General features: G+C 33.5%; 1 protein-coding gene across 1 annotated transcript in view; it reads left to right on the forward strand.

Annotated features, from left to right (window-relative positions):
• Window positions 1–18,376, forward strand: part of LOC149085630 (adenylate cyclase type 1-like) — a 314,970-nt gene that overhangs the window by 168,374 nt on the left and 128,220 nt on the right. Inside the window, exon 3 of the mRNA XM_089233786.1 lies at window positions 1,173–1,291. Within this exon, the coding sequence (XP_089089912.1) occupies window positions 1,173–1,291 (119 nt within the window). The remainder of the gene's footprint in view (window positions 1–1,172; window positions 1,292–18,376) is intronic.

The following is an 18,376-nucleotide window of genomic DNA, read 5'->3' on the forward strand; positions in this document are numbered from 1 at the left end:
ACAAGTAGATAATGTCTGTATTCGTAAGACTGATCCCATTGCACAGAAAGTACGAGGACTTCGTTGATTAGCAGCGATCTTCAGCTAGTGATTTCTGGCTACAACAGCACACGACAAAAATTTCCGATCCAAATAGGATCTCACGCTTTTTGCGCAGGCGCAGTACGTTTATTTACTTTTTTGCGATAATTGCTCCGTTTTATGGCTCTCTCTCTCTCTCTCTCTCTCTGTCCTTTCCCGTGTGAACATGGAAGCTACAAATTTGATAATTTGCCGTTTAGGGGTTGTGACGGTAAGTAGTTATCGATTAAATATAATTATTTATTTCTGTACAACAAGAACGCCTTTTCCGAGTTTGTGTTAGATGTCTCATTAAGTATGGACCTGATAAATTTTTTCAAAAATTTTAGTTTTTCAATATTTTTTCAAGATTATTCACCGAACACACTCGTCTGCCCGAGTGTAGTCGCGAACTAAGTAACGTGTAAAGGTTGCTTTCAGTGGACGACGTCTGACACCCTTTGTCATCGGACTCAATGTCGGCTGTTGTTGCTCGGGTAGTTTGCCGCATATTGTCGCTTTCAGTGGACGACCGGCCTTCATTTTAGAAATGGCATCATTCGGTATTACCACTGTTATAGCAACCAGTTACAGTATGTTATCGTTCATATTTTTGGTTCTTTGGAATGTGCTAATTATCTGTACGAGTAATTGTCTGAATGTTTTTAAAGTAGTTTTTTCTTTTCAATATTCCACTTAGATCCAAGATATCTGATGTTTTATGAAAGCCCAACGCATTTCCCACACACTTAGTTTGTTAAAAAGATAAACAACATACAATATATATAGTTCGTGGGTTGTTGTATTTTTGAAATATATGACATCCATATTTATTATGGGTATCTTTTTCTCAGCCACCTCGTTGGCATTTTGCCTGTTGTATTCGATAAACCATACATGCACCTCGTCCATATTCCTCTGTGGAACTTCGACTAGAATATATAGTTCAACTATATAGTTCGTGACTGTTGAATCGATGCAGTATGGGTATATGATAATCATGTCTGAAAGATTGCTTAACTTAAAATGCTGTTGATATAGATCTCGATATTTACAATTTTGGGAAAAACTTAATCTATAAACAGTTAATTTTTTTATGATGATTTTTGCAGGAAAGACTTCTATTGAGTGTGCTGCCCCAACATGTTGCCATGGAAATGAAAGAGGATATTATTTGCCCAAGGGAAGGCCAGTTTCACAAGATATATATTCAAAAACATGAGAACGTTAGGTGAGTGTTTTTACTTTTTACCTTCACTCTTTACTGTCAATTCAGTTTCATATTTTACTCTTCTAGAATACTTTTTGAATGAGATATTTGAGAAACATTGAAGTTTCATATTCCTTAGAAACAATCTGCAAGATTGGTTCTCCTCACGTTATTTTTTTTATATGTTGGTTTTCCAAAGAGTTTGTTGAAATGCATACGGCTCAATGAAAAAATGTTTTCAAAATTTAATTATTTTTCCATCATAACAGGCAAAAAAAGTCTGTAATTCATAGAATAGCACTCATCTCACATTCTTCACTTTTGAGTGGTTTCCAACAACCTTTCATCTTACTTGTAGCAATTTGTAAATTCAACTTTGTATAGCGGCTAACTAAATTAAGTAGTGGCTTTCACAATTTCATATTTAATTATTCGTGTTAATTTCGATACATGACAAATGGCAATGCCAATAATGCCAATGAAAATGACATGAGGTGTTCATTACTTAGGAAATAAAATTCCCTGGAAAAGAAGTTTCCAATTTAATCAATGTTGACTTAATTAACGATTTACTTCTCAATCTGAATGACAAGCTTTGGTGTTATCTCAAATTATACATATAATACACATTCGGGTAATTTGGAATACCAGGTTTTCTCTGCCTCCAGGTATGGCCTCCAAATGAAACAGTGATAAACAACTTCAAAATGCTCCCATTATGCTATTGGGACAGTGCCGCTCGGTTATCACCATCATTACGACTGCTATAAGAGAATACAGTGAAACCTCGCTACAGCGATACTCGATGTAACGATAAATCCCACTACAACGATATTTTTAAAATCTTGTTTGGAATTGCCTATAGGCTAATTTTAAAACTCCTCTCGATACAATGATATCCTTTACCCTTTACTGCGATAAATCCCTTTGTAACGATATTTTTAGGAGATTTTTGAAACCGCTATAAAAAAATCAAAAAAAAAAAAACACACACACACACACACACACAACAATATTTTTTTTATATTTTGCTCAAAATCGTTTTATATTTAACTTTAACTTCGTCACTTGTTTTCATTCTTGTGAAGGCGTCCAATAACATCGATATTTTGCACCAAACGATCACCGAAAGCTAAAGGAAGTAATTGGTAGCGCTACTTACTGTGTAAGACACAAAAGTACAATGCAGTAAACTTTTTTACAGGGGCGATGCACATCTTAGTAAATTTCATTAATAAACTAATCAATTACAATTTTTTGCGGAGAATAAATCATAAAAGTGCATGTTCTGGTGGTATTAACAATAGCGGTGTTCAGAAAAGACGACAACAACAGCATAAATGTTAACACACGTAAGGATAATGTTGCTTTCGATATAAGAATAATCCCTCTGCAACGATACTTTTCCTTGGTCCGCAGAATATTTTTATATTAAAATTTCACTGTATTTGTTTTTCCCCTTTCGGAAATTTACTCAGGCAAGTTTTCAAAAGTACTTAATTATTGGGAACGTGCCCGAAAATTTGAAAACAAACACAATGCACATCAAAAGTGTGCGCTGCGTTCATTTTTAGCTAACGATTCTCTCCGGTTAGATGAGACACTTTCTTCAAAGATGGTGTATCGGGTAATATGGGATATTTTTTTAGTATCGTCTGAGTTGGGCAAGAATATATCTTCAAGACGGAAAGTTAAGAAACATGGAAGAGGCGAATCTGAGAGTAATTGACGCGCTTATTTCAGAAACTCCACGACTGACAAAAAAATTCGAAATTGAATTAATACTGATTTTTTTGTGGTCGATTGAGTGACGCTTTGTTTAATATGCAGAAACACAATGAAAAAACGTTTTGTATACCTCCGTTTTGCGTCCCTGAAATATTCGTTTAGTGCAGAAACCCCACAAACGACATCACTTAGAGGATTTCTGTGCTAAAAACTTGAAAAAGAGTTGGCAGCACTGGCGTCATTGCTATAGGCGGAATTTATCAGACCTAAAAAGATCAAACGGGGAATTTCTCTCATTATCCGCGTTTTGAAGGTTCGTTTTGAGGGTTCTAGTGATTATTTAACTGCTTTGACAAGGGGACACCAATATCGTTTAGTAAAAGACAATTCCAGGTTGTGGTGTCACAGGAAGTTTTCCATTAATAGGGTTAATAAATGGAATTGCTTACTTCCTCGAGTCGTGAATTACAACACAATTGATACGTTTTAAGTACGATAGACATATGGGATAAATCGAGAAACTATCCATACTTAGAAATGGCAACCGCAATCTTTTTTATGGGTAGTGTATTATATATATTTATTAATTATTACTTTTTTGTTGGTATATGCTTTTATATTGTGCATTTTGGTTATATTTGAGATCCGTATTTTTTATGGGCATAATTTTTGCCGTCACCTCGTTGGGCAATTTGCCTGTTGTGGCCTTTGTATTTGTATGTTCCGTTTTATATAATATACAAATCACGAGTTTACGGCAAAGTATATGACACAAAGGTAAGAAAATCCCTCAGAAAACTCTTTTTGGCAAAATCAATTGCAACTGTTTCAACCTTGGCACCAAAGAAGTTCTGAGTGAAATTCGGAATAATTTCTACTGAATGCGCGGAAAGCGAAAACATACAAGCTAAGTATCTTTGACAAGTGGTGGCCATGCATATATCATACAAGAGAACCATCAACCCTAACGAAACGTCGGGAAGGAGCATTCGAAAGGAGAAATTTATCCCATTTATAATATCTATGTACGAACACTTTGTCTTCAGCCACGGTTTACCTGGAAAAGTGAAAGCCAATACGTTCATTAATGGCTTGAATACATCAACATTTTCTTTGAGAAATACCACTCGCCCTCCGGAACCCCAACTACGAAAGCCTACCCTGCTGGAAAAATCCAAGTCAACAAGAAAAAAAATTGATGATCTGCAAAAGCTTACTGAATACAGGGCGATTCAGAAAAGATGGGAAAACTTAAAGAGGTGATAGTACACACCAAGCGCGTTTGCGTTTCGGATAGCGTTTAGAAACGGCCGCTCCGCAAACGTTAAAATGGCATTTCTGTTGAACACCGTGCATGCAAATGTAACCTGGGGAAGAAGAAGTTTAGGGCAGAGAAGAAAGAACAGAGTATGACACCATCACATCATCAACTACAAAAACAAACGAGGAAATTTTAATTTTTCATTGTCATAGACTCATTAAATCTTGTTTCTGATCAATTTGAATTAGTTTTTTTTTTCATTTTCAACCCCGTATACCATATTACCCCACGAAAATATTTTTTTAAATGTCTCTTCCCCCCCCCCCCCCACCCTTAGCTGTAACATTCATTTTTAGATCTTTCCCTCTCTCGTCGTTTAGAGTAAGTTAATTTGTAAACATTATCGCATTTTGTATGTTCATTTATGGCATTACTATATTTATTTTAGTTTATTGTATTATTTATTATATTATTATTGTGTTGATTTATTGAATGAAAAATTAGTCATTGATTAGTCATTTTCATATGAACGAATGAATAATTGTGGAATGAATTATCCAAATGAATTATCCATTATTTCCTACGAAGAAGTTTGATTCGAATAACGAGCAATTCGGTTAACGAGCACGTTTGCGGAACGGATTAAGCTCGTTAACCGAAGTTCCACTGTATACAGGGAAAAACAAAAATTGAAAAAGTAGTAGGAATAAAAATTTTAGTGTGATAAATCTATAGATATGAAGATAGAGAATGAAGAAATAGCTAAAGTGGCTTTTCAAATGACAAAGCTCTATAACTGCTCACTTGTTCATTCAAAAAATATGTACACAAAAGATAATCATTTGAAGGAAAAAAAAACAGAAGATGGAATTTATGCAAGAGTGAAATAGAACCTGTGCAGGGTCGTCATCGGGGGAACCCCATGCACGGATTGAAAAAGTAGGCGTTTCTGAAGGGTGGCTCTGCCTAATTACACTAAAAATGCCAACGCCTACCTTCTCAAATAGCATGTTGGACAAAAAAAAACAGAGGAACAAATATATTAAAAAAACAGAGACAGAGCAACAACTTTCTCATTGGGTGTTTGAGTTCAGGGCTTTAGTATAATTTGTTTTTTCATTTCAATAACTATAGAACCCCTTGCAACGTGAATAATGCATCTAAGTTCTACGCATGATTTGGATACTTTTTCTAATTGGAAGTGTGCGTCTAAGATCAATGGTTCGCCAGTAAAATGTGATGTATATTGGTAGCTATGAACCCTGTATATTCGAAAGGAAACGGAACATTGAAAATATTCAGCATCAATAGAAATAAAATTCACACTAATAGTTTGTGAGAAAAAACAATTGTTTAAAAAAACCCAATATATTTTTTATTATCTTGAAAAACAACTTTGAGATTTTATATCCCCCGAATAAACTTTATATAGGAAAATAAAGATACAGAGAAAATAAACAAGGACCGAAATTACAAACACGACACTTTCCTTTAAGCACGGAAATTTTTCCAAGATACGTTTTTTATATATAAGGTGGAAAAAAAATTCATATTTCTCAAGCATTTTTGAAAAAAAAAAACATTTATAAAAAAAAAAAAATCATTTCGGAAATGTATTTTGAGAAACATTTCTTTAGAGGGCCGTTGAGTTTTGCTGTCGTGAAGATCAAAGGATATTCTAGATATGTACATTCACAGAAGAAAGTATCCAGATCCAGAAAGAAAGAATAAACGTGTTTTATGTTGAAACAGTGTATTGTTCAAATAAAAAATTAAAATCTACAGAAAGTGACTTTATACAAGGATTTGATGCATTTTACGTAATGTTTCAAAAATGCCGTGGAAGGGCAGTAAATTTCTAAATATAGAGAGTTTATGTGTGTATTTTGAAACTATAGATAATGTATTTCACTTTTTGAAACAAAGGTTTTTAAATTTCGGTAATAAAGTTTTTTATTATCCTAAAAAACAAAACACTCGAAAATTAAAAAAATATATATTTAAACCTAATCAGCTTTTATAACTTTACCATACACAATTAAAACTAAAGATATCCTCAAAAACATATATTAAATTATATATTTTTAATATATTTATTGGTGTTGGCTTTGTTAGGAATTTTCGTAACTCCTGTATCATATATAATCATCAATCCTGGGAAATAACGAAGACTACGACGTTAAAACTGAAATTACAGTTTGTGATTTTTTCCTTATACGGGTACAAAACTGATTATTCCGAAAGATCAGCAGTAGTTTATTCGGACCGCTAGCAACTCTACTCTACCGCCATCAAAGAAATTTATTGAAGATATGAGTTGCATATAGGAATGGTGTTAACCAACCCTGAAAATATGAGGTTTCTATGTTTATTAGACGCTGTGATCCATCTTTCAATAATGGCAATAATCGAATATGTAGTGAACGTACGGGTTTCTCAGAAAGCACTCCCTTACTTTTGAATGGCATAACTTGGAAACAATGACAGATCGGAAAATGGATCGTGAGGTACGTTTTAGGACAGGTATGGATTTTAAATATACTGGTTGGCAAAATTAATTACCGCAGTTATTTTATTTCAAAACCCTTTTTGCGTTGCCATTTGTAGGCCATGTTTCGTGGCAAGAGTCCTCAACCGCTGTATCTGCTTCAACAGTTTACCTGTGAGGCATACGCATCGATTGTGGAGAGACATAACAGGGAAGTGGCTTTTAACTTCATTCTTCACGTTTGCCATGTTCTTGCTGGGCAAGGCGACCATTTGGCGTCCATCGAAATGTGATTAAATCCATGTTTGTGAAGGACAATATCGACCACTGTTTGTAGAAATGTGCCACCATCTATTTTCCAAAGTTATAACTAATTTCATGAACCAGCGTATTTGTGATTTCATACCTACCCATTAACGAACTACTTGTTTCAATTTTCTATCTATCACTGTTTCTAGTTCTTCAAAGTTAGGGAGTCCTTTCTGAAACACACTGCATATATGTGTTAGTAACACTAGTTAGTGAAACTTGTTACACTGTAAATCTTTGTTGCATGTGGCTAGCATTACCTAAAATAAGCGTTGTGTTTCTTGCTTTAAGTGTTTTGAATAAGTTCACGTGCCCGACATTTTACCTTCCGCTTGGCGTTGTTGTCTTTTTCCGTACTTTACTGCTACTGCTTTTGTGTGAGAATATGGAGAGACTAGAACTATGTACCTTTTTTGAGAATCACTGTGACTTGAAAAATGCAACGAGAAAATAAAAAGAGAAAATGAAGTTATATGATTTTAAAGAGTTTAAAATTTTTCCATGGAAAATGGTTTTTCCAGATTTCAATTTTCAATACATTTACTGAATACAAGAATAACGGTTTTCATTTTAGTCATTATACAAGACTTACGGTGACTTCTTCTAATAAGTAACCCATGAAATAAAATTATTTTTGCATAAATAAGCTACATACGAAATCTGCATAGTGAGAAATGTATTCAACTCGATTTGATTTACAACAAAAGTATTCCAAAACAATAAAATTCCCCAATTCAAAATTCTAGAGTTGAATTGAATTGTGAAACAATGAGCATATATATAAAGAAAGGCAATCATTCGTAATAGCTGTAACTTTCCCCCACCCTCTCTGAAATACAAACATAAAGAAAATAATAATAGTTAAAGTTTTATGAAATCCTTAATAAAAATAAAGTCGATAATTAAAATGGGCATTTTTCTCAATTATACCGAAATAATTTCACCTTTGAAAAAAAAATCACGGTTACAGTTACTTGATTCAAATTTCCGCTACTTTTCATGATGATCTCAGTAATTCTATTCCGGTGTGCACGGTTTTTCGTGTGAGCACCGTGAGCACCCGGGTGCATATTAACATGCCTTAAATTGATAGGAATAACGAGGCAATTTTGGATCCTGTGATTGGTCGCAATGAGTAACGAAGATAGCACATCACCATAGTGGTGGAGTTTAACCACTTCACGATCAACGACGTAATATTGCGTCCAAACGCCTTTGGAATAGAGTCAAAAACAAACTCTCTCTGTTTTGTTTCCTCTCTTATCACCGCCAGGCTTTATTGTAACTCTACGGAGGTGTTCTTTTTACCTTCCTTTCATTTCTATAAAATTATTAGTGACTCTTTCCCCACATATAATGTATCCTTAAACTATATACGTATAACAGAAAAAGAAAAGTGGTTGGGTGAGGGTGAAAACAGAAATCTACTTCTTATCTCTATCTCTTATCTGCACTTATGTATTATACTGTTTTCCTTTCATTTGTTTTTTTCCCTTCAGCTTCTTTACCTTTCTCTAACGTGTGGCTAGGTTAGGACGAGGTTACCATATTTTTCGCCCATTCGTCAACTGGAGATCATCCGAATTTCTTGCCAGAGCCTTGTAAGCGAAGTGGTTAAGATGAAAGTAGAACGACGATTTTTCCCACTTCTGTTATTAAATTACAAAATCAAATGATGAAATTTAAATAAGATTTTAAAAAAGATCTGTACCCCCACGAGAGACGATAAAAAAGGTAAGGAAAAGAGATAAAAAATCGACACTCTGCTTCGATCCTGAACTTCATCAAGACTTCCGCCGAAAGTGGCGAAATTCTTCTTTCGTCCCTCATTACGACCAATCACCAGACACACACTATATCCCCTCTACTCTTGTCAATGTAATGTTTGTTGAAATGTTACCCAGGTTCGATCCTCGGAAGTGGCACAGTTGTGATCGGATCAAAATGTTAGAAAATTAGATGACGGAGTCAAAACGTCACACACAAAACTAGGTAAGCACGCAGACTGTTAATTACACACACACACTTCCCGCAGGGCGGGGTAGCTCAGGTCGATATGATACTCGCCTATAGTACCAAAAGATGTTTAGAGGTATCGTGAGTTCGATACCCGGTTCGTCCTTGCCATAAACTTTCCGGACACAAGGGTACAACAGGAACGACAACATGACCACAGAAAAAGATTGTAACCGCAGGGAGTCCCACACCGAGGAATTAGCGCACCAACCTATCGGTGAGTACAAAAAAAAGGCTGCCGTTCGGAATTGGCAATAAATTGTAGGTTCAAGTCTAATTCGCTCTCGTGTGCAGAAAATGACCGTAGTGCGACAAAAGTGATCAGTGATCACTTCCCGCAACTCAATTACTTGAAAGCGAGGTAAAATGGTAGTAAATTACCCGCTATACACGGGTTGTGCTCGGTTTAGAAGCAGGTAATCATATAGGTATAGGAAATATCTGAATTAACTCAATTTCGGGACTTATTCATTTAAATTATAATATTACCACACACATATATATTTTTTGCCGATGGAGCAAAGCTCGGAGAAAGTTAATTTGTAAAGTAAATATTTATCGTACTGTCTCGAGTTTTAATCTATTCATTTCGTGGGAGCAAATATAACGGTGCTTCAATGATAGCAATTTCATATAATTTCTAGCTGTGACAGTGTGTTTCCTCGAGGAAATTGGAAGAAAAATAAACAGAAAGTAGAGGTAATATGTATGTAATACAAAATTAAAGGGATTAACTCACATAAATGTATATAGCTATTCGGAGCAGACTTCAATTTATGAAATAAAAATATTCTATATCATTGCTTCACTTCGTCTTCAAATAATTAGAGAATTTCCACTTCAAATCAAAATTACAGAAAATTTCTTACATGTTGTTGTTAAAACTAGAAATATTTTCCGTGTATCGATTATGAGTTTACGTACCGTATTTGGGATCTCTTTTATAGTGATGAATTGTAGCGAAAAATGTATTCAGTGGCTTTCGCGAAGGAGAGTGTTTGTTTTCAAAACTCATCATTTCATAAACTTCAGTTTATGTCAATTTGAGTGAACCAACTGCAGCTGTTTCAAACTTCCAGCCGTTCAAGCGAAATATCGTTGCTAAGCTCCATCACTTTTATACGGTTGTTAGTACGCTCATGAGGAAGTTTGTCAGATACTCACGCTAGTCCTTTCACGGAAAACACTTCTGTTTCGTACTTAAATCCAACGTACTTCGAGGACAACTAAATTTTTACTTGAATATTCGGTGAATTGTTTTCAGGATTATTGATTATATGTCCGCTGGCTGTGCTAGAGAAGGAAGAACACATGAAAGAATGTCAGAAGACATCCGAGATTCAAAGAAAATATCTATTTACACTCAGTATTTCATCGAAAAACTGTTTACTTTAACCCTTTCAGACCCTGCATGCATAAATGTGATGGTTGCTTCACTGTAGATTTTTTTTTATCCCAGGGAGTTGAAAGACTATGTAAGTTTTGAATTAGAAATATGGGGAATATGAATTTTATGGGCTTTCATCAGAGGGCAGCACTTAAAGTTGAACCTTCAAGGTTTTAAGATGGCTTCTCTCCAGGAGAAAGTGCCTCCGGAAAAAGTGTGATTTATCACACAAAAGCAGAAAATAAAATTCTGGAAAAAATGTGTATGTCAGTATGAACATACCTTGCATCATCTTAGCTGGAAAAAATTTGAACGAAAAGTAAAATATTACTTCACAAAAAAAAAAAAAAATAAAGATTGAAAATAAAATAAAGATGCTGACTTTTTTATTTTCAATGTATTTTTTTATTTTATATGATCTTCACGTATTCCCAAAAAACTTCAGTATGATCTTTCCAGGTAATTGGTTAATATTTGTAGACACATCCATGCTTGAACCGGGATTTGAACCCAGACCTGCGTAGTGAGAGGCTCGCGCCTTAACAACTCGACTGCCAGGCGGCAAGTATAAAAAATTCAAAAACATCTTGAAAATTTGAAAAAATGAATTCTCGGTTCCGAAAGGGTTAAGGGTGTTTTCTTTGGAAAAGCGTAAAAGTGTCGGGGTTATACTATATCATATTATACAATATCATATATTTATATAATATAATTATATATATCATATATTTATATAATATAATTATATATATCATATATTTATATAATATAATTATATATATCATATATTTATATAATATAATTATATATATCATATATTTATATAATATAATTATATATATCATATATTTATATAATATAATTATATATATCATATATTTATATAATATAATTATATATATCATATATTTATATAATATAATTATATATATCATATATTTATATAATATATGTCATATTATGATCAACGTATTCAAGAATATTGGTACACCGTCAATCAAGTGATTTAATAAAGGAACATCAGTACCACAGTTGATTAAGAACTATTCCATATTATTAAGTCCAGTGGAGTTTAAATTTTTAAATTTTTAATTTTGATTGCTGTTATTGGTACTAAGGACATTCACATCTATTACAGACATTTTCATGCTGTATGTATTTTAATTTATTTTTGGTTCTGTTTATCTATTTTTTTCCAGCCAAAATGCTATGAAGTTGCTTGTTGTGGCTTATATAGATTTTGTATTTCTATACCAAATTGAAAAAATCATGAGTTCCAATACTCTACAAGCCGCAAGCCTGATTCGAATTTCTCTTATCTGGCTCCCGCGGGCTGCTAGTTTGGAACCTCTGACGAAACCGATTGAAACGAAATTAATTTATAGTAATAAACTTAAATATAATACAAATGCTAATTAATGATTATATAAACGAAAGCTGCACAACGAAATCTGCTACATGTTGTTTAGGTGATTCTTTCACTGTGTTCTTTCACTCAAAATTAGAGTGAAGCCTCTTCTTCCACAGTAAAATTCTATCTTGTGTCGGTTATATGCTTCAAAGAATAAATATTTATACATTGACATTTACAAAAATGAAATGAAATTAATTAATTTCTGTCGAAAAATCTACGTTCCCTTTTATACTTTACAGTACTTTTTTTATACGAGAGTATATATTTTTTCAAAACTTTATAATTTTATTTCAAACGTAAATAATTTTTATTTGAAATATTTATAAGCACCTGGCTTAATTTTTTCACTTCTAATTAGATTTTCGTTTCTTCTTTCCAGCATTGGTAAGATTGATGTTTGCATACTTTTACGTCATAGAAATTACTCTTTTGAAAATATATTCTTTCTTAAGATGTAAAGAATAGGAAGATTAAACACTCACATGAAAATAGATCGCACGCGAAAACAGATTTTCATAGACGATATTTTTTTAGTTTGAAGATGCGGATAAAAATTTATGCTGAGGAAAAACATTTCGTGCTAGTTTGTTATTTGATACTTTATCTGTAATCCTTTCCTGAGTACCTTTGAAAAAAAAAGTAAAACGTTAAAAGAAAAGGAACAACATGTGCCTGAGTTTTTTCTATTAATTTGCTTTCCTTATTTCTATAACGTGTCGATCGTCTTCTTGAAATAACATGTCTCTATCACCCATTAGGAATTCTTGACACGTGTATAGCATCAAATCGAGATATATTCTCGAATGTTACGCGTGGTGCTTCTTTGAAGGGAAATAGCATTGTGTACGTTGTGATGTCTAGAACAATAGGACACCTGCCTGATTTGCAGAACTTTCACTTTGCTATTCCTTCATCGTGGAACTATAGTTCAGAATCAGCTAAGACTGGATTAATCAACACTTTCTTGTGTTCGAAAGTGATGGCGCGTGAGCTTCGAAGCCCTTTCCTTCATTAACAGTAAATAAAGGACTATTGATCACTTTGGGATGGAAAGCTTGTAACTCGTTGGATAGGCCTATATCCTCCCACCTTCTTGTCGAACTACAATTCTCGGTATACAAAGTGCTTTTCTATCACCTAGATCAATGGACGTAAGTAAGAATTGCATTAGACTTTATTTCCACCATTTTTATCCTTTTTTTTTTATACAAGTCTTTCACCAAGTAACATCAAGATAAATATTGCACCCATGTTCTAATGCATCGTGATCCTCTAAACAATTTATTTTTCTATTTGTTTAGCATATGATCAGATGTTTTTGAGAAAATATGTAAAATAGGAAGCTCCTTAACAGCTGGCCGATACGCAGATATATTTAAGAAAGAGAGAACATTCAACCGTGTTTGCGGGGAATCGAACCCCCGTCCTCTCACTTGCCGGGTGAGTGCTCTAGCTAGACCACTGGACTACAAAGGCAAGAAATATCTCAATCTTTCCCGAAAGCTCGTGTGCGCTAAACGGGGTTATGATTCCCCGCAAGGGCACAGTTGAATTTTCTCTCTTTCTTAAATATATCTTCGCATCGGCCATCTGTTAAGAACATTCGTATGGGTAGCGAAGAGTGACATCATCCTCGGAAAAATTACAATATTTTCTCGTTCGCCATCATATATTTTGTGTGGAAGGTAATACTTAGAATTTTCACACAGAACTCACGCTTACTAATTGAATTGCATTTCTTATAAAAAAAAACAATTAAACTGAGACTCATGTTTCAATCAATTCCAACACATAGGAATTTCCTTATTACCCAGAAAAATACAGCTAGAAAGCAAAGAGCTTCAAAATGAAAGGAAACAAACTGAATGTATTTTCTATGGTTCTAACATTTGATGTTTATTTTTGGCATCGATAAAAACTAGAAACATATACGTACATATAATGTAAATTTCATATTTTACGAAACCACAAATTCTTCAGTAAAAGTAGAGAAAAACTTTTGGAAATAAGTTTGGTACATATCAATTGATATTTATCAAAATATTCGAAATAAAGAAGATATTTTTCCCCTTTGTTTTTCACCCTGAATAAACAGCAAACATTTTCTTAAAATCGTGGTTTTTTCAAGTCTAAGTCTAAATCGGAAAGTTATTCATTATTTCTTCTTTCCGGCATAATAAAAATGCTTTCAAATAACATTTTGTATTCATGTGTAAATACGTTTTACTTTCACCAAATGAAATATTCTTGAAGAAATAGAACTCAATTCAACATCATCCGATATGCTTCAAATTACAAGCATATCGGAATACTGCGAGCTGAATTCATTTTAGGTTTCAAGTTATCGAATTTCTGTATGTTTTTCTCGGTTCGGCCATTTTTGTACTGTCCAATCTCGTGGCGCTTACGCGTAAGGTGTTTATATTGTTTGCTAAAAAGATACCATTTGTGTTTGTTGAGAAGATGTTCAAATATCTTTGAAGTTTTTGTATCTAGAATTGTACACAGCACAATGCCTTTTCATTAATTCGTTTCATAAATGTGTGTTTCTGAAGTCTGAATAAGGAAAGAGAAAAGCTCTTACTTTTAAGTTACTTCTGAAAAGGAAACACTGCACATATAAGTGAACTATTTTTACAAAAGTGTGTCCTGCTTGGTGTTTGGACACTTTTTTTCGAATTTCTAAAAAAATACTGGGCACATTGTTTTGAAATTTCGCTCACGTGAACCCTATGCTTGTGCTTACAATTTCCAGTGAAGATTTAATCGCGTGTGCATTTAGGCGACTGACAAAAAATTAAATAAGGGGAAAAAGGTTTTTGATTAATTCCGTATGATAAAAAACTGCAAATGATTTGTAACTTTCACAAAATATTTTACTAAATTTGTGCAATACTCGTGTGCATTTACGTGAGAATAGCACGTATATTCACGAAGATATAAATGTTTTCTATAAAAATTCTAATTTTCATCGCTTATTTTTGGCTTATAGCATACATAGTTTTCAACCCATTTTTATGAAATTTACAGAAAAATTGGCACTCTTTCCTACAACCTTTGTAGGAATTTAGAATGTGACAATATGAGATGTCAACATTATTCGTGAATGATGATCGACTTTATTTTTTCATAATTTGGTTACCAGATATACAGGGTGCATAGCAAACAAGAGGTATTGCACTTGAATGGCAAACCGTTGATGCTAAGAGGTATATTTCCAATTAAAAGTTTTCAAATAACGTTTAGTACTCAGATATGTCATTCATGTTTCAAGGAGTTGTATAGTTATTAAAATGAACTGTATAAAAATAACTTTTTATACAGTCCTGGTGAGCCCCAAAACCCAATTAGAAAGTTTGGTCCCTGTCTTTCCTGATGCCAATTAGGAAAATTCTACGTAAAAACAGCATTAAATACGGGAAAACAGTTTTACCCGCATTTAATACTGTTTTTTCCCGATTTTCTTCCGTTTTTCGAATTCAAATATCAAAACGAATATTGCACTTAGAAACGTGGAATTGTTTTTTGTTGGCATCTAGAGCGACAGGGCAATAACTTCTTAATTGGGTTTTGGAGCACACGGAGACTCTATAAAAAGTTAATTTTTTTATTTTAATAACTATGCAATCTCTTAAAACATAAATGACATATCTGAATACTACACGTTATATCGAAACTCTTTTTCTAATTGGAAGTATCCCTCTAGGACCAACGGTTCGCCAGTAAAATGTCATACCCTCTGTTTGCTATGCACCCTGCAAATGCAACGTATGTGAAAATTTCACAGAATGCCATGAAAATTCAGAAAGATATACGCGATATCGTGAGCTGTAATTTATGCTACTGGCTGAGGTACCCGGATGATAAGGGATTTTCCACAAATTGATATTTCGATTATTTCCTGCCATTTGATCATTTCGTATCATACACGTATGATGTCAAAATCGTATACACGTTTGTATACCGTCCCCCCAAATGCACTCGTGATTAAATTATCACTGGAAATTGTGAGTACAAGAATAGGGTTCACCGAAAGGATTACCAAAATTTCAGAACGATTTGCTCAGCATTTTTCTAGAAATTCAAGAAAATGTCTAAACTCCAAAAAAGTACACTGAGTTTGGGAAATTAAGTAGTGCCAAGAGGGACCTAGAAACTCGAAATCTCAATTTTGGAGTTATAATCATATTTTACGTGTACCAGGTGGTGAAATCATTCACACAATGACACTCATCTACTTAGTATAATGGGGGTGTTCAAGTTTAAACCTCATTTTAATTGAAAAAACCAATTAATTAATATTCCAATTTCAATATTCAATACTCCTTCGATGAGATTGATACTAAGGTATGAGATATACAGGGCGATTCCATGATTCCCCATGCTGCATTTTGTTGGTAGAAAAACTATCCAAATAGCGTGTAGGACTCAGATATGTCATTCATGTAGCAAAGGGTTATATAGTTATTGAAATAAAAAAAAAATTAACTCTTTGTATATAGACACCCTGTCCTCAAAAACCCAAGTTAGAATGTAGTTGCCCTGTCTCTCCTGGGTCGTAAAAAAATTCCACGTTTCTAATTGCACTAATTTTTGAGATATTTGAATTCAAAATCCGATAAAAGTTGGGAAAGAACGTCATAAACTAACATACAATGTTTTTTCCCCCTCGTTTATGCTGCTCTTTCCCAATTCTTCTCCGAGATTTTTGAATTCAAAATGTCTCAACAGATACTGCACTTAGAAACATGAATTTTTTTTTTTTGTTTTGCCTCAGGAGAGACAGGGCAACCACTTCCTGATTGGGTTTTTGAAGACAGGGTGCTCATACAAAAAGTTTTTTTTTTTAATTTTAGTAACAATACAACCCTTTTTTTTTTTAACATGAATGACTGAATGACGTACCTGAGTTATTATTCACACCTTATTTGAATATTTTTTCTAATTGGAAGTATGTTACTAGGATGAACAGTTCGGCAGTAAAATGCGGCAAGCGGAATTATGGAATCACTCTGTTTATAGACGTGTGTGTGACATTAATTTCTCAAGCCGCGTTATTTTCAATCGCAACGTCGAGCCTTGAATACCATTTTTGTCTTCGAGAATTGGGAAAAAATCCTACAAGTCTGGTGGATACGGAAGTTCTTAGACTACTAGCCCGCCGTGTTCAACTAGAAACTATTTGCACACATTCTTCTAAGGGTCGAAGATTTTAAGTTTTAGAAGGCAATAAGCAAAATGTGTGGTATAGACGCTACACAGGGTTTCAAAACAAGACATCCAGGAATGTTTCCTGCAATTAATGGAACATCTATGTGAATTTAAAAAGCTTACTTTGCAGGACGCGAATGACCAGTACCTATAAATATACATATTTCCTATAAAGATACATATTTTCTTCAATTTAAATCAGTCTCGATGCATTTCAAAGTTATATTTTTTTCCTCAGTATAGTGCAAAGTATTACAAAGTGTGCAAGAAAAATTAAAAGTGAGATCGGATGCACACTCGGACACTTTTATAGCTGACTATAAAAACGAGAACTGGAATTCTTTACTTCTCGTGTGTGTTCGCTGTAAAATTCAATTTCATCTCTCACCACATAGAAATCGTATTCCAGTGTGTATGTGTGTGAGCGAGCTTATGCAAGATTTGGTGTTTTTTCCCCCTAGTTTCAGTTCAGAGAAAAAAATTCAGTTTTTTTTCCCCTGAAGTTCTGGTGATCTTACTGAAACTTTCTCTCACTTTTGTGTAGAATGTATTTTAAATTTTTCCTCAAACTTCAGTCACCACGAAAAATTTCGGAATGGAACTGAGTTCGGAAAAGTTTACTCAAATAATGTTTCTTATATTTTTTATCATAATCAGTTTCAACGACAAATAGGAAATAATTTATTTTATGCTTTGTTTTGCTTCTTGCTGATAACTCCAAAGCATGTGGAAATTAAAATTTGACACTGAAGCAAAAATAGTTTTTTCTTTAACTTATCATTTGATAGTCATACTTAAACTATTTAACGAAGTCGCTTCGTTTTGTTATGTTGAAAAATTTGATGTCGAGAGATAATTTTCAATGTAAAATGAATTAACAAGCAAAAACGTAAACGTTGCTATAAACTTTTGTTTCATAGAAAGTTTCGATTTATTGAAGTTCACTATATAGAGACGAATATATTTGTATGTCATTAAAAGTTTCCAATAGCTCTCTTTAAGAAAAATATGCGCTGTAAATCATGTATACAGTACCTTTCACGCAATTTGTAAACAAACAATAACATAATATAAAAGAAATTATAATTTTTTTGCTTCTACATGTTCCGAAACAACTTTTCCAGAGCTTTATTGAATTTTTAATTCGTGATTTTTAACGGAACCTTCACTTTCCCCAGCTTATCCCAGTTATAACCTTTCAGACATTACTATATTACTTTCAAGTTGAATAAATATTATCTGGGATGATTGAATTTATTAAATTCGGTAAATAATCTTTTTCACCTTGCTCT

Source organism: Pholcus phalangioides, unplaced genomic scaffold (genome assembly GCF_987345545.1).
Source record: "Pholcus phalangioides strain wild (caught in Gottingen) unplaced genomic scaffold, Ppha-v1.0 ptg000007l_1, whole genome shotgun sequence".
Lineage (NCBI taxonomy): Eukaryota > Metazoa > Arthropoda > Arachnida > Araneae > Pholcidae > Pholcus > Pholcus phalangioides.